Source organism: Oncorhynchus mykiss, chromosome 8, assembly GCF_057628025.1.
Source record: "Oncorhynchus mykiss isolate SJ-2025 chromosome 8, ASM5762802v1, whole genome shotgun sequence".
Taxonomy (NCBI): domain Eukaryota; kingdom Metazoa; phylum Chordata; class Actinopteri; order Salmoniformes; family Salmonidae; genus Oncorhynchus; species Oncorhynchus mykiss.
Genome location: NC_143029.1, coordinates 64,037,039 through 64,058,797, shown reverse-complemented (window position 1 = coordinate 64,058,797; position 21,759 = coordinate 64,037,039). Strand labels below are relative to the sequence as shown.

Genomic DNA, 21,759 nt, shown 5'->3' with positions numbered 1-21,759 from the left:
TGCCTTTAAACAGCTTGGAAAATTCCAGAAAATGATGTCATGGCTTTAGAAGCTTCTGATAGGCTAATTGACATAATTTGAGTCAATTGGAGGTGTACCTGTGTATGTATTTCAAGGCCTACCTTCAAACTCAGTGCCTCTTTGCTTGACATCATCGGAAAATCAAAATAACTCAGCCAAGACCTCAGAAAAAATTGTTGACCTCCACAAGTCTGGTTCATCCTTGGGAGCAATTTCCAAACGCCTGAAGGTACCATGTTCATCTGTATAAACAATAGTATGCAAGTATAAACACCATGGAACCATGTAGCTTTCATACCGCTCAGGAAGGAGACGTGTTCTGTTTCCTAGAGTTGAACGTACTTTGGTGCGAAAAGTGTAAATCGATCCCAGAACAATAGCAAAGGGTCGTGAAGATGCTGGAGGAAATAGGTACAAAAGTATCTATATCCACAGTAAAATGAGTCCTTTGTCTACATAACCTGAAAGGCTGCTCAGCAAGGAAGAAACCACTACTCCAAAACTGCCATAAAATAGCCAGACTACGGTTTGCAACTGCACATGGGGACAAAGATCATACTTTTTGGAGAAATGTCCTCTGGTCTGATGAAACACAAACAGAACTGTTTGTCCATAATGACCATTGTTATGTTTGGAGGAAAAAGGGTGAGGCTTGCAAGCCGAAGAACACCATCCCAACAGTGAAGCACAGGGGTGGCAGCATCATGTTGCTTTGCTGCAGGAGGGACTGGTACACTTCATAAAATGATGGCATCATGAGGTGGGAAAATTGTGGCTATATTGAAGCAACATCTCTAAGACATCAGTCAGGAAGTTAAAGCTTGGTTGGAAATGGGTCTTCCAAATGGACAATGACCCAAAGCATACTTCCAAAGTTGTGGCAAAATGGCTTAAGGACAACAATGTCAAGGTATTGGAGTGGCCATCACAAAGCCTTGACCTCAATTTGTGAGCAGAACTGAAAAGGCGTGTGTGAGCAAGGAGGCCTACAAACCTAACTCTGTTACACAAGATCTGTCAGAATGAATCGGCCACAATTCACAACTTATTGTGGAAGTCTAGCTGAAACGTTTGACGGCAAGTTAAACAATTTAAAGGCAATGCTACCAAATACTGATTGAGTGTATGTAAACTTCTGACCCACTGGGAATGTGATTAAAGCAATTCAATCTGAAAGTTATTCTGACATTTCACATTCTTAAAATAAAGTGGAGATCCTAACTGACCTAAGACAGGGGATTTTTACTAGGATTAAATGTCAGGAGTTGTGAAGAACTGAATTTAAACGTATTTGGCTAAGGTGTATGTGAACTTCCGACTTCAACTGTATCTGCGATGTAAATACTATTTAAGCCGGTGCTTAAAATATTTATAATCATTATAAAATATGTGCATGATACATATAATAAGTACATCATAGTTGCTTAGGAATGTTTCTTCTAGTTTGTGGAATCTGACAGAAGGGCACGGCCCCTTTGAACCCATGCGTAAACGATTCTCTCTGGGATCCGCTGCTCTCTCCTGAATCCCTAGAATCTTGCGCTGGCATGTGATCGAAGTGGAACATTGGTTTGGATTTAAATGTGAAAAGGATTTTTGATCCCCTTGGAAGAGTGAAGAGAAACCCAACCTCGTGAGCGCTGCTTCGAGTATTCAAGAATGGGCGAATAATTGAGGCCATGGCCGCACAAACTTAATATTTAGTTCCCTACACAATTGCTTGGAACAACAGGGGAGCGTACCAGACGTTCGGGACTTTTTCTGCGCGTGGTCCTGTTGGAGCAGCACTCCACCTCTGATCTCTGGGCAGCGACAATGTCAACAGCGTAGCTAGCCATAGCTAAAAAAACGATTGATTCTAGACTACACAGACAGCTACCCAGCATTTACAATGTTGATTGCTAGCCCTCAGCAGTCTGGGAGATAAAAAAAAATAATATGGTAGGGCTTTCGTCTAGCCAGAACGGCTTGTGCCAAACAATGAAATAGCTTGGGCTAGCTAGTAAACGTGAGAAAATTTAGCCGGGTTAAACGTGATTATTTTGTTGTCATTAAGCTAACTTCCCAGCAGGTTATTGCTTCCCTTTGACGATTACGTCGTGGACTTCTCAGTTTTGGACTCTTGTTTCTACCTGGAAGTTGTTGGAAAGGTGATTTCTAGTATGGAGCCCGACTCAGCCATAGGCGACGTGGATTCTCTACATGGGGGGCTGCTTTCCTTGGATCCATTGCTGGACCGAATCCTGGTGGATTCTTTATGCCAGCAACAAGGATGGGTGCGCGTATATGGTGAGATGGACATACATTTTCAAAGATGCTTAGTTAACCAGTGCACTGAGATGAGAGGTGTAATATACGTTTTGGTTTTGACATCTCAAATCCTATTCCAAAGTTGTCATAACAACAGTGCCGTTGGTTGGAAAAAATGGGACCACTAAGTTCTTCTGTCACATAGAAAAGTAACGTTAGGCTACATGGTTGAGGGAACGAGCCATGTATCCAATCATAGTATTACATAATTGTTTGGCCCTATTGCCAACATCACAGTATTTAGAGTGTTTGCCATTGCGTTGGTAGATATCCTTCTGTTGGATGGTAAATATTTAACTAACAACTTTATTTAATATTTGTGTAGGGTGAGTCATGGAGGGATTGAATTACGTATTTTGGTGACAAGAACACAGATGTCAAGTTCAGAAGACATGAAAGGCACATTTTCAGAATTCCATGTACATCACATGTCAACACAATGAAATATGGCAACAACCAAAGATAAATGAAGGTCATATATTTTTCTTGACATGCCTTAAATTCAGATGATCTACTACTCAGCCCAATGTAATTTTCAATATTTGGCATGCTTAGTTCCCAAGCCCTATCATAGGCTACACATAGACCCGAAAGAGCTGTTAATTAAAACACCTCCATATTATCAGGGGGCAGTTTATGCTGCTGCCACCAGTAGTAGTGGGGAATTTAGAGGCTCTCACATTATGTATTTACATGAATATGTCATCCTTTTGTTGGGTCTGGATGAGGAGCAGTAGGAATAGACGTGATGGATGGGAGTTTTCCTCTGAAAAAAATGCAATATGGTTGTGACTTGTGATCATATCTTGTGTGGTCAGGGAAGATTAGTAACTGCTTTCAGCTGGTGTTAATTTACTGTCCTCATTAATGATTTAAGATTGCTAAATGGAAATGCTATTTATAGATAGCTTGGCTTTACAGCAAGGGTTTTATGTAAGAATGCTGGCTAAATTTGAACTGATGTGTCTTTGTAGCCTACATCCTGTAGTCATGTTGGCAGGGACTGTTGTCATGGTAGCTCACTTCAATGAATGGAAAGGGATAGCTCAATAATATTGTGCTTAGACAGAACGTCCTTTGCTTTCCACTACTGTTTTTCTTATTGTATGTATTAAGATCGGATTGCATTCTGTTTACATTTCTCTTGATGTTTGCAACCATTTTTTGTGTTTGAAATTACTCTTAACGCCTACATTGGCTTTGCATTTCCTTGGTCATGTTATAAGCTACCTAGAGTAGCTTTGGGTAATTGAACTCTAAGACTGGATTGATTTCTAGCTATTTTTTGATCCTCTCTCAAAGATTATTATTGAACCTTCAGAGGAAGGAGTGATACAATGGAGAACAGAAGCAGAATGATGTTGACAGTGTCTTGTTAATCTGCAATTCTGCTGCCCACTTGCAGAGTAACCGGAAGAGAGCTGTTTTCTTAATAAAAATGGAACATTTTGTTTTCTATGGATGAAGTTGTTCTCGAGGGACTCCTGGGAATGTTTTGCCAGGCCTATTTTTGGTTTTATTTGTTAATATCCTGGGAAAGTCACTTGATGTTAAGGGGTCAGTTGACACCATATTTAGTAGGCCATTAATAAATCTTAACTGCTACGTGATATCTGATTTATGAGGATGATGTCAAATGTGCTGAAATATTGAGAGGGTGTCACTGTTCAGATTTTTGCTTTAGGCTAACATTGTTTTAATTGTTGTGGCTATAAAAAAAAAAAGTCACGGCTTGTATTTCAAATTGAAAGTGTGAACTGTTGAGTACGTAGGTGAGTTTAAGATTAGTTTGTTTTGCTCTGGAGATCTTTGGTTTTAGAGCAGGCGAGTGACTAGCCTACTGTAGCTGAAGTGAATAGTGTGATTGTACTGTGGCCCATAGACAGCAGCAGCTCTGTTTCTGAGTCCTAGCACACTCAGGATGTTTGCCTCCACTTCCCTCCTCTCCCCTACCTTTTTCAAATGACTCGCCGGAGCTGTGATGTAAGCAGACAGTTCTGTGAATGACCTCAGTGGCCAGGATTCCAGAGCAGCAGGCACCAGTGTTCCAACGTCACTGCGTTCCAACGCTGAAATAACTCAATAAGGATGCCGGGCCAGCTGATCCCAATGTCCATGTTTTTCCAGTAAGAAAAAAACCCTGTCTTCTCTTAGTGTTTTGTCATTAAGTTCCAGACATGTAACCAAAGGCCAAAAATGATCTACATTTTTAACTGAAGTTTGTATTTTCTTCTTCTTCAGAAAGTAGGCAACATTCTCAATTACATTGGTTGCCAGTTGAATTGGGAAATTGGGGATTCATTTGACTTTTTTGGCTATTCAGAAATTATTTGGTGTTGAATGAGTATCCAATGTTCAGCCACAGTGGAGCAACAAAATGGCAAGGTATGGTAGAACAATTATACTCCTAATTTTTGCTTGTTGGCTGAGCTGGCAATTTTAGTTCTATTCAGGCTGAAAGAGTGGTTGTCATGGCTGCTTCTCATATAGTGCTCAGGGTCACCATAGCAGCTGTCTACAATTTCTTCAATTAGGCTAGTAAACACTCAGAACAACAATTGCAATTTCCAGATATGGGAATACATGTTGTTAAAGTAGGCACAGCCTAGATTTCAGATCCTAGGCCTAAGCGTTAGTTTGTGTTACTCAAAAGCAAGACTTGATCCAACTGTCTGTCCCTGAATATCAAACATAGCACCATACGGATTAGGATTATGTCCCATTAATAAGGATTGTGGTGCCCTGCTTGAATCCTTTGAAAACGTTGACAAAGTGCATTACCCAGAGAAAGGGCATTGTGCATAAGCCTATTAAAATTTGACTGAAGAAGGAAGACCGAAGAAAGGGTTTATCAGTGGCCCTCATACTCCTATTCAAATCAGCCATGCCTCATTTAAGGAAGTAGGCTTGGTAGTGAATTATTACAATATCATAAGTCTCTAGCTGTAGTTTAGGGGTAAACACAGATTTTATAATCCCTGTCCTCTAACAATACAGAATCGTTTTTTTTCTAATCCACCCCAACTCTATCGGTTTAGGCAATGGCCTAAATCGAGTCAATGAAATTGAAATCATAAACCAATCCCTTTACTGCCATAGTTCGTCCTCAGTAGTCCAAATGATCCATAGAGGTGCAATTTGCTTGTATGGCCTGCTGTTTTAGACAGTTTTATATTCCCATTCATAGAAGACCAGTGGTTGACGGCCTTCCTGTGTTTGACTGCAGATAAAGGCAGGTATCTACAAATCCTCAACCCATTCCTTCGACACAAAGACGAATTGGCTGCACGACAACATTCTGGGATTCCAGGCGTTACCTGAAAACACAGGAAGTCCCCTTCCTGTTTTAGATCCAATTCCAGATCTTTGAAGGACAGCCTGTCATTTCCAATGGGAACAAATGAGCCATAGTGGGCAGAACAAGTAAGGAGGGGGGGTAGAGCGAAGCACGAGCTTGAGAGATCCTATTGGTGCGTTCTAGCATCATCTGCTTATTTCCGTTAGGGAACGCCTGTGAAGTGCACGTGTGCAGTAACAAAATTTTCCTTTGCACTCCTTCTAAACAATGCAATTTGTTTTTCAAACTTTTGCAAAGGGTAATGTTTACAAACCTTATTCCACTCTGTTTATAACAGATTCTAGTTTTGGGAACAACTGTATTGAGATCAAATGTTTCATCGATGAGAAGATTTGCAGAATGTCGTCCAAAATCCATCTCATTTCATCTTCTCCCACTGCCCACCAGTGGGCTTCATCTCACTACGATATGTGGATGCAAAACATTTATACATCCAGTGAAATATCTGTCTCATTGTTCTGTCTGTGATAGGCAATGTTCCCGCTAATTTCTTTTGGCACTGAGCAAACTTCAGGACTTGTAAATGGACATTTGAATTCTGTGCCACTTCCAGTATCAATTTGAGCATAATGTAGGAGTGGCCTACCAAGAAAACCAATAGAGAAAATCCAATCACATTTTCACATGAAAATAGGCTATATCATAGAAATGAAAAGCTATGTGGTGTTCAATGCAAGCCTACATTCATCATGAGACTATTAAAACATTTTTTAGACTATGCAGGGCATGACATTAATTCATGTAACACCATGGGCCAAATAGGTGACTGCAAATGACATATTGTTGTATAATGCAAGGAACCACTTTACAAAGTACAAATCATTATTATTACCATACAGAAAACTAGACAATGTAGGCTACCCTCTGACTATTGGCTTTTTTGCATATTTAAGCCTGTTCCAAAATACTACACTGCCTCTTAAATATTAACAAGCTTTTTACCTGACTCGTTTTTCAAAGATTACTTAAAATGTGCTAGAGGTCGACTGATTAATCGGAAGGGCCGATTTCAAGTTTTCATAACAATCGGAAATCGGTATTTTTTGGTGCGATTTTTGACGATTTTTATTTTTTATTTATTTTCTTTTTTTTCTTTTTTTATATAAATATTTTTTATACTTTTTTATTTAACTAGGCAAGTCGGTTAAGAACACATTCTTCAATTACGTCCTAGGAACGGTGGGTTAACTGCCTCGTTCAGGGGCAGAACAACAGATTTTCACCTTGTCAGCTCGGGGGATTCAATCTTGCAACTTTACAGTTAACTAGTCCAACGCAATAATGACCTGCCTCTCTCTCGTTGCACTCCACAAGGAGACTGCCTGTTACGCAAATGCAGTAAGCCAAGGTAAGTTGCTTGCTAGCATTAAACTTATCTTATAAAAAAACAATCAATCATAATCATTAGTTAACTACATATGGTTGATATTACTAGATATTATCTAGCGTGTCCTGCGTTGCATATAATCTGACCTAGCATATAAGCATTCAAAGCATTCATATCTGACTGAGCGGTGTTAGGCAGAAGCAGGCGCGTAAACATTAATTCAAACAGCACTTTCGTGCGTTTTGCCAGCAGCTCTTCGTTGTGCGTCAAGCATTGCGCTGTTTATGACTTCAAGCCTATCAACTCCCGAGATGAGGCTGGTATAACTGAAGTGAAATGGCTAGCTAGTTAGCGTGCGCTAATAGCGCTTCAAACGTCACTCGCTCTGAGCCTTCTAGTAGTTGTTCCCCTTGCTCTGCATGGGTAACGCTGCTTCGATGGTGGCTGTTATCGTTGTTTTGCTGTTTCGAGCCCAAGGAGGAGCGAGGAGAGGGACGGAAGCTATACTGTTAAACTGGCAATACTAAAGTGCCTATAAGAACATCCAATAGTCAAATGTTAATGAAATACAAATGGTATAGAGGGAAATAGTCCTATCATTCCTATAATAACTACAACCTAAAACGTATATAATAGCTACAAAATATGTACAGTGCATTTGGAAAGTATTCAGACCCCTTGACTTTTTCCAAACATTTCAGCCTTATTCTAACAGGTTTTGTTTTTTTGCAAATAAAAATGTAAAATAGATACCTTGTTTGCATAACTTTTCAGACCCTTTGCTATGAGACTAAACATTGAGCTCAAGTGCATCCTGTTTACATTGATCATCCTTGAGACGTTTCTACTAACTTAATTGGACATGATTTGGAAAGGCACACACCTGTCTGACTATAAGGTCCCACAGTTGACAGTGCATGTCAAAGCAAAAACCAAGCCATGAGGTCGAAGGAATTGTTTGTAGAGCTCCGAGACAGGATTGTGTCGAGGCACAGATCTGGGGAAGGGTACCCAAACATTTCTGCAGCATTGAAGGTCCCCAAGAACACAGTGGCCTCTATCATTATTAAATGAAAGGAGTTTGGAACCACCAAGACTCTTCCTGGAGCTGGCCCCCTGTCCAAACTGAGCCATTGGGGGAGAAGGGCCTTGGTCAGGGAGGTGACCAAGAACTTGGTCAGTCCGATAAAGCTCTGGCGTTCCTCTGTGGAGATGGGAGAACCTTCCAGAAGGACAACCATCTCTGCAGCACTCCACCAATCAAAAGGCACGTAAAGGACTCTCAGACCGATGAGAAACAAGATTCTCTGGTCTGATGAAACCAAGATTGAACTCTTTGGCCTGAATGCCAAGCGTCACATCTGGAGGAAAACCTGCCACCATCCCTACGGTGAAAGATTGTGGTGGCAGCATCGTGCTGTAGGGAGGGACTGGGAGACCTGTCAGGATCAAGGGAAAGATGAATGGAGAAAAGTACAGAGTACAGCTGTAATCGCTGCCAAAGGTGCTTCAACAAAGTATTGAGTAAAGGGTCTGAATACTTATATAAATGTGATATTTCAGTTTATTTTGAATACATTTGCAAAAATGTCAAACTGTTTTTGCTTTGTCATTATGGGATATTGTGTGTAGATTGAGGGGGGGGGGGGGGGGGGAAACAATTTAACAATCACCCATCAATAGAATTGTACTCTGATGCACTCTGGCTCTGCCTAAAACAAATGTAGATTGTTTTTGGTTTGTTGCATCTCTGCGCGGCAGTCCTGGCGGAGGTGTGCGGCCACACACATGCTCAGCTTAGCGGGAACATGAGGCCTAAATGTTTTTTTTTTGTTGCTTAGTTCTGAAATCAAATGAACAAGTTGTCTTGGAATTAATCTGGAAATGCACTACAACGAGGCTTAGACTTGGACCTAGGCTGCATTGCACATCTTCTAAATAAGTCGACCATTTGTATCTGAACCACCGTTAACTATGTCCTCCATTGGCATCAACACAAATGAAAACTTAAACGTTCCAGTTGTGCACAGGCAACACAGAGGGCTGTCTGCGTCAATGATGGATGGCGTGGCTATGCGGGTGTATTTAGGGTTTGACTGAGGTGAACATGTCATAAAAGATCCCTCTATGTAAAGCTGCAACATGAGCAGTGTTGAATGAACAACAGACGCTTTAGTCTTCCAGGATGTGCCTCATCGTACTACTGCACCGAAGATTCAAACCTTTGCCCTGATTCATTTCACAGCTCCAAAGGTAGTTAAGGGATAGGAGAGCGGGAATAGCCTACGTCTAGACCTTTTGCCTTTCATTCAATACAGCCTGTTATTCAAAACAATAAATAAACGGGGACTGAATAAAAAAAATGTTCAGTCCTCAAAAAGCAGAAGAGGATTTCGACACCCACCATCTCAGATTGTTCTGCAATTGTTTCTGTAGGGCAAAACAGATAATTTCCACAACATTATTTTGTTGAAATATAATTTGATCTCTGAGAATTGGCCATTTTTCAATTTATAGGATTCATATAATATTCAATAAATATAGTACCCAATGTCCGATTTGCACAAAAACCTCTTAACAATGATTTAACATGTGAAGAATCCCATAAAGTTATCAAACTCCATCCACGGACCCCCAAACCCCTCACCACCGCCACCCCAATGGCCAGTACACAGTATCAGTTCTCTGTTTGACAAGTTATATTAAGCTGCGACGTGGAATATTTTCTTTGCAGCTTTTAATATGTTATGTAAAAAAAATAAATTGTTCTGAGGTATTTGCCATTGACGTCGCTTACATTTTCCCCATAAATTAAGTGAAAGTACCAGGTTTTGACCACGAAATGCCGCTGTTCCCGCTACTGCCCTTTTTGTCCATTTTGCTGGTCTCTTGTGTTTATCGAAACTGTCACAACATTTTCTTTGTGACTTTGGGTAGATAACCAGGCGTTTTTGCTCATGGTGAAAATGGTTTGTGGTCATCCTCAGGAAACTGCCACCTGTGTGCGTTTGAACAAGCAAACTATGAGGCGACACCAGTTCTAAAGGTTTCAGGACTATGGCCTCAGGGTTTTCAATGGTAAAAGTCCCGAAAAACACACTGTACAGTGTTTTGTAATGGTGTTTGGTTTAATGGTGTCAAGCTCATCTAGATGGCTTTACAGCAGACCCTCGGTGTCTCATGAATGACATACATGGTCTTCAACCATCCTACTACTGAAAGAAGATCGTAGCTAAGCATGCATCTGCATCTTTCTTCTCCACTGCTTTGTCGACGTTTGTTGAAATACAAGACCGGGAACTCAAAATATTATGACATGATATAGCCTAATCCGCCTGTGAACATTTCCTCTTTGAGTTATTTACACTGACTGTTTCACTCTACACATAAAATTGTTTTTCAATCGCACACCACCACTCAGTGCTCTGCAAAGCGAAGTAGGCTTGCCAAGAGAAAGTGAGGCAGAAATAAATGGCTGTTGAAAATCCTGCTTAATGGTCAGGAGTGCAGGGCAGGGTGGCTATTTTCAGTTTGTTTTGTAGCAGCAGGCAACTTGGCAACTGTGAAGGGCTTAAGGATATTTGGCAGCGTTTTAGAGAACCTTCTGATTGTATGGTAGGAGCCTGTTAACTGGGGCCAGGTCATAGGCTGCAGCCCGAGAGGTTTTCTTATTCATATTGGATGGGGACTGTGGGAGTCTGCCTTGTTTTTTTCCCAGCTTATTCACACATGACACACCACACAAGGATGTATAGGCCTCTACATGGAGGATTGGATCTGTCATCTTAACACCCCTATCATGAATGTTTTTTTTTTTCTCTTTTCTTTTTTTTTAGTACCTTGCCAAGTCACCATGCTATTTGAAATAATATTTTGGCTGAACCTCTTTCTTTTTCCTTTCCTCCTGCCACTCGTTACAAATTCAGGTTACATTTTATATGGTATAGAATATTTATTGGTAGGCTGCCTAGACTAATAGGCTAGATATGAACCTCACGCTTTGGTTGTGCGTCACTGTGAGGAAACCTTTCTCTCTTGGAGAGAGGAGACATGGTTTATTGGTCATCTTTAACAAAGGAGAGAAATGCTTCCTGCACTGGAAGATTAATCCTCTCTCTAAACCAGGGCTGTTCAAGGTCGGTCGTGGAGGGCCGTAACACTCCTGGTTTCCATCCTCTCCTTTTAATAAGGGACTAATTCAGACCTGGGACACCAGGTGAGTGTAATTAATCACCAGGTAGAAACAAAAACCAGAAGAAGTGTTTCAGGCCTTCAGAACTGGAATTGAACAGCTCTCAACCTCCTCATTTACCAATCCAAGGTCAATGCTGCATAACTGTTGTGCTATCTAGAAATGAGGTAAACGGCTATGAAGCACCATAACAGGTTTGAAATGAAGTGTTGTGTCTACAGAAGAGTGATGGGGAGAAGAGGGAGATTAGGTCTACGTCTATCATTGTATGCCCTCCCTCCCAACCACCCTACAATGGCTCAGCAGAGACAGATCAGAGGAGGAAATGGAATGTTCCCTGTGTTCTTCTGTCCCACCCCAGCTTGCACCAAAGCAGCCATGCTGTCATTATGGGGTTGGGATGGGGGGCAGGATTTCCCTTCCCTTCTGAAAATCAAAACAAGAAACTAACCTGTGCTGTTTAAAAAAAAATAAGCACTTGTGTTTCAGTTTTTCTATCATCCTGGTGAGTGGAAGAACACACAGGTTAGGAAACTAGGCTGATTGTGTGTTAAGAGAATGGCTTGAGCTAGTTTTGTGTACTGATTGAGTTGCTGTTTTCTCAGATGCCTTTTTCTGTTTTGTAGTCCCTTTGGTGTAGCTAAGCTGTTGAATTCCAGTGATGGGATAATCATTATACGCAGCTATTTAGCGTTATTATAACAGCATTAAGCCATGTTTCCTATCATGAAGTGAAATAATTTAACAGCTCTTGGCTGGTTGTGGTGTCAAATACCATACCATACCATACTGCGGGTTTTATCAGAGAACCAGCAGTACTCCGGACCTCAGAGTAAGATTTGAACACTCCAGGTGTTCTATAGGCCCATTACGTTTGACCATACCCCTGGGTATAGGGTGCCATTTAAAACACAGACATTCGTATTTTTGCACGGGGGATGTTCAATGCTTTGTCACCCTATACCCCCCTCCCTCTTCACTCACGATGGTCTGATTTATTGCCCTTTTTAATGGCAAGGGCTATTTTTAGATCTGGCGGTGTTCATGCTCTCACAGGTACTGGATACAGTCCTGATTTCCCGACAGGGCTGAATAAAGACGTCAATGTGGCCATTGGATAAAGCCATTCCAGCAGCCCAATGTCATTTTTCCTGTGCTCCAGATCGGAGACAGTATTTACCCTTACGTCACAATGGAAGAAGCATCAGCCAGACTCTCAGGGAGATGAGTTATGGGACTGGAATAGTAAGTCAGTCTAACTGTCATCAGTCAACAACTCTTCAACCGAAAAGGTTGTTGTCTCGCAATGCATATTTGGCGGTCTCATTCTCACGCTACGTTGACTAGACCATAAAGCAACACACACACACACACAGACATGCATTGCCAAACAACGCTACTGCCACATTCTGGAGTATTTTAACAAGGCTGAGTGGCTGACAACTTCAAGGTCTTTGCTGTGTGAACACACAAAAGGGATTGACTGCCAACTCTGACACTGTTTAGAGGTAGGTGCTAAGGACTGTTGGCAGGAAAATGTTTGACATCCCTACTGGTGTGTCTGAGTTGAAGTCCACACTTTATTGGTTTCTGATGCAGCTAGAATCATTTAGTCACTTGTCCATACACATATTATATAAAACACCATTATTTACAGTATGTACAACAGCTGGCAGTATCTATACCACAATGCATTTGTGAGCATACTAGGTGTTCTATATTATACTACAACGTCAATCTAACTGAATATGGATGTTGTGTTGGTTGAATGTTCCAGGCAAGTTCCAGAATGTTCTTCAGCTGGTGAACCTCTTCTTGTGTTGGCTAATGGCAGCTGGTTCAGCAGGCTTTGGCAGTGTTGGCAGGGATGTTTGGTTTGGGGGGCTGTGACTTTGGCTCCTTGAAGACAACTGTGTCTGGTCCTTTCTGCACTCCAGCCAGGTGGACTAGCCTTTCGGACACTTTCTTCACCACCCACTGCTTCGACCTCTTGCAGAAGATTTGTTTAATGCAAGTCTCCTGGAAAGACATGAAGACTGACCATGAGGATGTGTAACCATACAATAAACCATGTTCATCTGTAAACAAAAAAAAGGGTACAGTAGACCGGTATGCGTTTTGTTACACTCATTCAATAATGGGGCATTGAGATGGGCCGTTAACGAAGATGTGAAAAGTTTTGAGGGGGGCTTGACTTGTCGAACGTCATGTCGTGTATTGTTGTATATGAGCACCTACAGTTGTACTGGTGAGTAGACAAGTACTGCCAACAATAGTGAGTTGTCTGGAAGAGTATACTAACTACCCCTCTCCCCCATGCCGAAGACCTGACTGCAAGGGTGTGAAAAGTCTTGTGGAAAGTTTAGCACTGGTCTTGTAGATAGTTTAGTGTATTGGGGATTCCCCCCCCCCCCCCCCCCCCCCCCATGTCAATAGATCATGCATACTAACCTTCACACACTATACCCACCCTCAAAAGACACGAGTCAGTCACCCACACCATCCTCTCCTTACTAATACCACATTCTCTCAAATTTAGGCTTAATGCTTTGCATGAACAATCAACTAAGACTCCATAATACAGAGAGAACAACAGTAGAAATCAAATCAAAGTTTATTTATCACATGCACCGAATACAACAGGTGTAGTAGACCTTACAGTATTATGCTTACAAGCCCTAATCAACAGTGCAATTTTTAAGAAAAAAAATTATATTAGGTAAACAATAGATGAGTAAAGAAAAAAGAAACTGAAAATAACAGTACCGGTACAGAGTCAATGTTCGTTGGACACCAGTTAGTCGGGCTAACTGAGGTAATATGTACATGTAGGTATAGTTAAAGTGACTATGCATAGATGATAAACAGAGAGTAGTAGCAGCATAAAAGAGAGGTTGGGGTGGTGAGTGGCGGGACACAATGCAAATAGTCCGGGTAGCCATTTGATCACCTGTTCAGGAGTCTTATGGTTTGGGGGTAAAAGCTGTTGAGAAGCCTTTTGAACCTAGACATGGCGCTCCGATACCGCTTGCCATGCGGTAGCAGAGAGAACAGTCTATAACTGGGGTGGCTGGAGTCTTTGACAATTTTTAGGGCCTTCCTCTGACACCTCTTTAGAGGTCCTGGATGTTAGGCAGCTTAGCCCTAGTGATGTACTGGGCCGTACACTACTAGGGCTGGGCGATATGGCAAACAAATTATCACGATAGATATATTTAATTTGATAAAGATAATTATCATGATATTAATCAAATAATGTTTAAAAGGTACATATTTCCTTTGTTTCTTATTTATTGTTAGAAGTACAACTCACAAATAACAAACTTTTTTTTAAAGCTGTAAAACCTTAAGTAATGAGCAAGAAGTAAAAAAAGAATATGGTGCACATAGCAGTTTATGTTGGGGTAATTCTTGTCTGACAAGTTACAAGCAAGAAAGACAAGTCTGTCTGTCTAGAGGTCGACCGATTAATCGGAATGGCCGATTTAATTAGGGCCGATTTCAAGTTTTCAACAATCGGAAATCGATATTTTTGGACACCGATTTTGCCGTTTTTTTAAATGTATTTGGGAACTGCATTTGGATTGGTAGCCACAGTTGGGTCACCTGCTACTGTCTTCCCTTCCACTGGTATACTGTTAAGTTTTTTTTCTTTCTGTCGTCTGGTGGTCAAAGCAAGACTGTAAAAACAGTCTGGACTCACTCACTCACTCACACACACGTATTTGTTTGATTGGGATCAAGTCCGGGCTGTGACTGGGCTACTCAAAAACATTGAGAGACTTGACTCAAAGCCACTCCTGCGTTGTCTTCGCTGTGTGCGTAAGGTCATTGTCCTGTTGGAAGTTGAACCTTAGCCCCAGTCTGAAGTCCTGAGCGCTCTGGAGCAAGTTTTCATCAAGAATCTCTCAGTACTTTCCTCCGCTCATCTTTCCCTCGATCCTGACATGTCTCCCAGTCCCTGCCGCTGAAAAGCATCCCTACAGCACGATGCTGCCACCACCATGCTTCACCGTAGGGATGGTGCCACACTCCAGACATGACGCATGGCATTCAGGCCAAAGAGTTCAATCTTGGTTTCATCAGACCAGAGAATATTGTTTCTCATGGTTTGAGAGTGCTTTAGGTGCCTTTTGGCAAACTCCAAGCAGGCTGTCGTGCCTTTTACTGAGGAGTGGCTTCCGTCTTGCCACTCTAAGGCCTGATTGGTGGAGTGCTGCAGAGATGGTTGTCCTTCTGGAAGGTTCTCCCATCTCCCTGACCAAGACCCTTCTCCCCCGATTGCTCAGTTTGGCTGGGCGGCCAGCTCCAGGAAGAGTCTTGGTGGTACCAAACTTCTTCCATTTATGAATGATGGAGGCCAGTGTGTTCTTGGGGACCTTCAATGCTGCTTACACCTTTTGGTACCCAGATCTGTGCCTCGACACAGTCCTGTGCCGGAGCTCTACGAACAATTCCTTCAACCTCATGGCTTGGTTTCTGCTCTGACATGCACTGTCAACTGTGGGACCTTTTTATATAGACAGGTGTGTGTGTGCCTTTCCAGATCATGTCCAATAAATTGAATTTACCACAGGTGGACTGCAATGTAGTTGTAGAAACATCTCAAGGATGATCAATGGAAACAGGATGCACCTAAGCTCAATTTCGAGTCTAATAGCAAAGGGTCTGTGTATATATATATATATATATATATATATATATACACACACACACACTTATTAAGGACCCGGGAGTTTTTCAGGATAAAAAAGAAACAGAATGGAGCTAAGCACAGGCAAAGTCCTAGAGGAAAAACTGGTTCAGTCTGCTTTCCACCAGGCACTGGGAGATTAATTCTCTTTTCAGCAGGAAAATAACCCAAAACACAAGGCCAAATCTACACTAGAGTTGCTTACTGAGAAGACTGAATGTTCTGGAGTGGCTGAATTACAGTTGACTTAAATCAGTTTGAAAATCTATGGCAAGACCTGAAAATGGTTGTCTAGCAATGATCCACAACCAATTTGACAGAGCTTGAAGAATAAGAAAAATCAAAAAATAAAAATCTAATGTTGCACAGTCCAGGTGTGGAAAGCTCTGAGACTTACCCAAAAAGACTCATCGCTGCTAAAGGTGCTTCTATAAAGTATTATCTCAGGGGTGTGAATACTTATGTAAATTAGATATTTCTGTATTTCATTCTAAATAAATTTGCAGAAATTTCTAAAACATGTTTTCATGTTGTTATTATGGGGTGTTGTGTGTGTGTGTGGATATATATGGGTTAGAAAAAAAAATATTTAATCTATTTTAAATTCAGACTGAAACACAACAAAATTTGGATTACTTCAAGAGGTATGAATGTTTCCTCAAGGCACTATATTTCACAACTGCTGTCGTTCAACACCAACAAAAATGAATCAGCTGATGATTAACAAAAAACGGGGTTCAATGTCTAATTTCACAGAAAGATGCTTATTATATTGAAAGGCAAACACTGCCATTAATACAAGGAACGAAAAGTGTTTTTTATGTCACACAATTTTGGACAGCTTAAACGTTACTAAAAGACCATGATTCCTAAGAGACGGTTCTAGTTTTAGGTCATACTTAATTAAATGTTTTAGGCATACTTGCCCAATAATTTGTATTTTTCTAAGCCTTTTTGTTTATAAATGAATCCTTTTTGTTTTATAGTGTTTGGTTGGTGTTGATGGGTGGTGTGAAAACTAGAGAAAATACAATATTTAGAAACTAGATATAGGCCAATATATAGTATAGGCTGTTTTTAGCCTTCAGCCTTTATATAACCATATTAATTAATTTATATACAATATTCTGCCTATATGAACAAATGTATATAGGCCTAGGTTACAATATTCTACCCATATGAACACTTATTTTAGGCCATAACTGAACCAGTTTCGGTAGTCTGTATACTAAGGGAATATTGTGCCACTTGTGACACAGCCATGCTTTTCTTTCTTCTAAAACTAAAGCATCCATATCAAGGTTTTCAATCGTCAGTCTTGCTGTGGTGGGTTTCAAGTTGTGCTCCCTCCATTTCTGTCCCTGATAAGGATGTGCACTCCAATAAGCCCCGATGACAAAGGCAAGCCGGGGTGACTATGGCCTGTAGCTAGCCCCCAGTGGGACTCCTCTCCCATTTCCTCTCTGATCACAGAGGACTGGGGCCCAGCCAGGGCACCGCATTTAGCAGGACACATTCATATTTTTGACACCATGCCATTCAGTTCGGGGTGGCCGGCAGCCGAGTGAGTGACATACAGTGGGGAGAACAAGTATTTGATACACTGCTGATTTTGCAGGTTTTCCTACTTACAAAGCATGTAGAGGTCTGTAATTGTTATCATAGGTACACTTCAACTGTGAGAGACGGAATCTAAAACAAAAATCCAGAAAATCACATTGTATGATTTTTAAGTAGGTACAGTTCTCACAGTTGAAGTGTACCTATGATAAAAATTACAGACCTCTACATGCTTTGTAAGTAGGAAAACCTGCAAAATTGGCAATGTATCAAATACTTGTTCTCCCCACTGTATAAGCCACATGGTCTACGTCATGTGGTAGTTGTTGATGGAAAATGCCACAGTGGCTGGGTTGAATGGATGTTATGATTGATATTTGAGGAATGACTCCAATAACCAACATTTTGTGAATGTTAGTAATGGGTATTGAATAGGAAGTATACCCATGAGAACATGTGTAATCAACACATTTTCCATGTTCAGGACCACTTCACTGTGGAATTGCCATTGCCGCACTTTTCGCTCTTAACTCGATGAGTGTATGCGCTAAACTACTTCAGCATCCATTGACACACAGTCCCCATCATGGATACTGTTATGTTCCCCGGAGTTAAAGACACCCCCTCCAGTTCCACGGCGTTAATGGCACCCCCTCCAGTTCCCCAGAGTTAATGGCACTCCCTTGACAATCATAAATTGTTTGAATTACTTACTAATGCTCCATCTCCTGTTTTAAATTAGGCGTACTTGAAATGTCAAAAGGCATAATGTTTTTTTCTTTTGCTCTCAAGTGTAACGTTGGTTAATTATGCCCTACAACTAAAAACCCCTCTGGAGGTCTTCTTCACACTTACATTTTAAATGTGTGAAGGACTCCAGTGAATGGCAGAGGTCTAATTTAATTTAGCCGACATAATGTGTTTTGTAGCAAATGGATTGCAGCAGTATTGTGGCCTATTTATGCTGTCTAGACTGTTATGCTGACAGTGGAAGTTACACAATGTACGTAATGCAGTATTTTTTTGGAACATCTGATTGAGAAACATTGCCAAGTCTTTGGGGTGTTTGTGACGTCTATGAAAAATGTATATTCATATCCTGGCGCAGTAATGACAACAAACAGTCCTTTCCATCTTTTAACAAGATCTCCAAGACCGATCTCAAAAAAAAATCTTGACTGTTGATACGGAAAACCACAACCTGAGGCCTACAGTATAATAGCATCTGATTGGAGCGTCTAAGGAAGCTTACGTATTCATCTGACACCCCACTTCCTCTCAGGAAGGCTACAGTCAGCCAGTAAGCAAGATACTGAACTCTCAGACCTGAAACGTACTACTCAAATACGGAACATTACCAATACACAAAGAAATGGTCGCTGTAGTCTGTTAAAATATTACAAAGCTGTCAACCAACCATCAGGTTTGGCAGCCATTCGATGGTGACCTTCATCTGAAAGCTTTTAGGTTTACATTCGATTATGAGTCTACCGAGAAAGTTTCCAGAGCACAGCAGACAATCCGGTCCGAAACCACCTCAGTTTGGCATGGAGGGTTCTTACCACTGGCACCATTACAGAACGCGCTGGCTGAAGCAGCACTCCAAGTCCTCTCCTGAGCAGCCACTGAGCGGCTACGAGTGGAGGACCTCTACCAGGCTGACACCTAAAATACCAAACGTGCCGAGGTTGGACAGTAATGATCACATCGTAATGGAACCTATCGACTTCAGGGTATTGAGTCTACCTAGGAGGACTACCACCACCACCAGCAGTACCGGACCTGTGGAGCAGCACAGTGGGCAGGGGAGGATGCGGTCTCTGCTCTCTCTGATTCCCTACCAAAGGTCTGTGTCAGAGCCAGGGGCTGGCAGCAGCACAAAGCAGACTGCAGTCAGGAAGGTGCGCTTAGACGAGCAGGAGCAAAATGTCCCCTTTGTCCACGGCCTGTTGTCCTCTGTATCACAGAGGATCAGTAGGATTCTCAGCATCAAGGATGAGCCAGACCCTGAGAACCAAGTGCCTGGTAGGAGAGCTCTCTCTCTACTCTCTCTACTCTCTCACTCAGTCACTCACTCTCTCAATCTCTCAATTCAATTTAAGGGGCTTTATTGGCATGGGAAACGTGTTAACATTGCCAAAGCAAGTGAGGTAGATAATATACAAAAGTGAAATAAACAATAAAATTACACATACAGAAGTTTCAAAAGAATAAAGACATTAAAAATGTCATTATGTATATTTACAGTGTTGTAACAATGTACAAATGGTTAAAGTACACAAGAGAAAATAAATTAGCATAAATATGGGTTGTATTTACAATGGTATTTGTTCTTCACTAGTTGCCCTTGTGGCAACAGGTCACACATCTTGCTGCTGTGATGGCACACAGTGGAATTTCACCCAGTAGATATGGGAGTTTATCAAAATTGGGTTTGTTTTCGAATTCTTCGTGTATCTGTGTAATCTGTGTCACTAAAATGGTCATACATTGGGCAGGTTAGGAAGTGCAGCTCAGTTTCCACCTCATTTTGTGGGCAATGTGCACATAGTCTGTCTTCTTTTGAGAGCCATGTCTGCCTATGGCGGCCTTTCTCAATAGCAAGGCTTTGTGCCCAATTTAGATTTCTGTTGCTATTATTTACTGCAATACAGGTGTGTACATTTTAGTCATTTAGAAGATCCCATTAACCAGAGTGACTTACAGTAGTGAGTGCATACATTTTCATACAGCGCCATGCTCTGCCAACTGAGCTACAAGGGACTACTGTGCATTTTCAGATCTTTCCTCTGTGCTGTGGGGAGGAGTCTGCTGCTAATTGATAGTAAGGGGTCTGCCTTTGGCCTGCCTTTCCAATAAAGGAGTAGATATTCACAATTGAATTGACTCAAATCCTGTAATGCTCAACCAAAGAGCAGGGTGTATGAACATTTTTTGCTGGAGGTTAATGCTAATTGGATTTTCCAACTACTCTGAGGCTCAAAAAAATAATGACTGCATTTTGTCTTCCTATTCCCGACAACCAACATGAAAAGGAAGAAATATCTTGCCTGAAAATTGCTAGATCGTTTCTGATCTGAAGAACCATGGTATTTTATTTCCCATCAGCATATGAGAATTGAGCGGTGCGTGATAGCCCTGTTGATTTGTCATGCTGAAATGAATGGAAACATTCACGGATATCTTTCACCCCACAGCACATGAGTGTGCTGTGTGTATGCTCAGGTCACACATGCATTTAGGCCAACTGTAATTCAAGAGCAGAAATGACAATGCTTATTCAACTGTGGTTTGGCGTTCTTCTATTTCATGTTCCTGAAATGAGTCATAAGGGAACATTGGGGCCAGATTTCCTCAAAAAGAACTGTTGTAGGGTTGGTTAGGACTGATGTGCTACATTGGCTTTTGTAGGGGAAAACACACTTTGGTGATTTAAATTTCACTTCCTTATGTTAAAAAATGCATTTTAACAAGATAACGTGGTTATTCATGTTCTGAATCGTTCAGTAGGGTCTTTCTCTAACATGTCATTAACATTGTATCCAAAAAGTTGGATTTAATAAAGTAATACATCCGATAATAAGCACTGAGCTCTGTTGACATAGGGGTGCAGGTTTCTCTTTTGAGGATTTTGCATTTTGTGGTCGTCGCCGTCTTCAGTGTTGTTTCCGCGTGTCGCAAAAGCAAAGTTAGCGTGACACGAGCTGAATTGAAAATAAAAAGCCTGGAATTTCACACAGACGCTTGTTTTTGGAAAAATAAAAGTAAAAAGAATTTCAAATTGATATGTAAATCGTGCATAAAAATATGAAAATACTTTTGAACGGATTATGATGGTGATATAAGGTTTGGACCATTGGTTTTCTTAGAGGATTATCCAAACAATGAACATTATTTTACCCATTGGTCTAAAGGTGCGTTTTTGATTGGACACCCTAGCTTTTGTGTAATAAGTCTCACGACACTGTGGTCTAAGATGTGTAAATATTCCTACTTTTTCTAAGGGTCTGAAGGTGTAGAACACTAGGCCCTGTGGACAATTTACGCTGTCACAAAAATGGCTTCCCTGTGTATTTGTAACATGTTTTAGTTTATTGAGGAGGGGGGGGTGAGGATGTGTAGGGGGGTGGGGCAGGGTATTGCCTGAGTGGTAATCATCCTTATTATGCAGCAGTGTTCTCAAACATTTCAACATAAGTGTAAGGAAGCCTCCATGAAGCCCGCTGTACTAGCCTGTAACTGTAGGCTCACTATGACATGAAACCACAATGCTCTCCATTTGATGTTTCACTTCTCCT

General features: G+C 41.3%; 1 protein-coding gene across 12 annotated transcripts in view; it reads left to right on the top strand.

Annotated features, from left to right (window-relative positions):
* Nucleotides 1-1,476: 1,476 nt before the first annotated feature.
* Nucleotides 1,477-21,759, top strand: part of LOC110530304 (ras GTPase-activating protein nGAP) — an 89,067-nt gene continuing 68,784 nt past the window's right edge. For 7 of the 12 annotated variants that reach the window (XM_090182251.1, XM_090182249.1, XM_090182250.1 and 4 more), the window contains exon 1: nt 1,477-2,310. In XM_090182251.1, the coding sequence (XP_090038377.1) occupies nt 2,184-2,310 (127 nt within the window). In that variant the 5' untranslated portion in view covers nt 1,477-2,183. Of the gene's footprint in view, nt 2,311-18,555; nt 19,487-21,759 lie in introns of those variants that run through there. The other 5 variants (XM_036985928.2, XM_036985926.2, XM_090182248.1 and 2 more) reach the window with 2 other exon arrangements.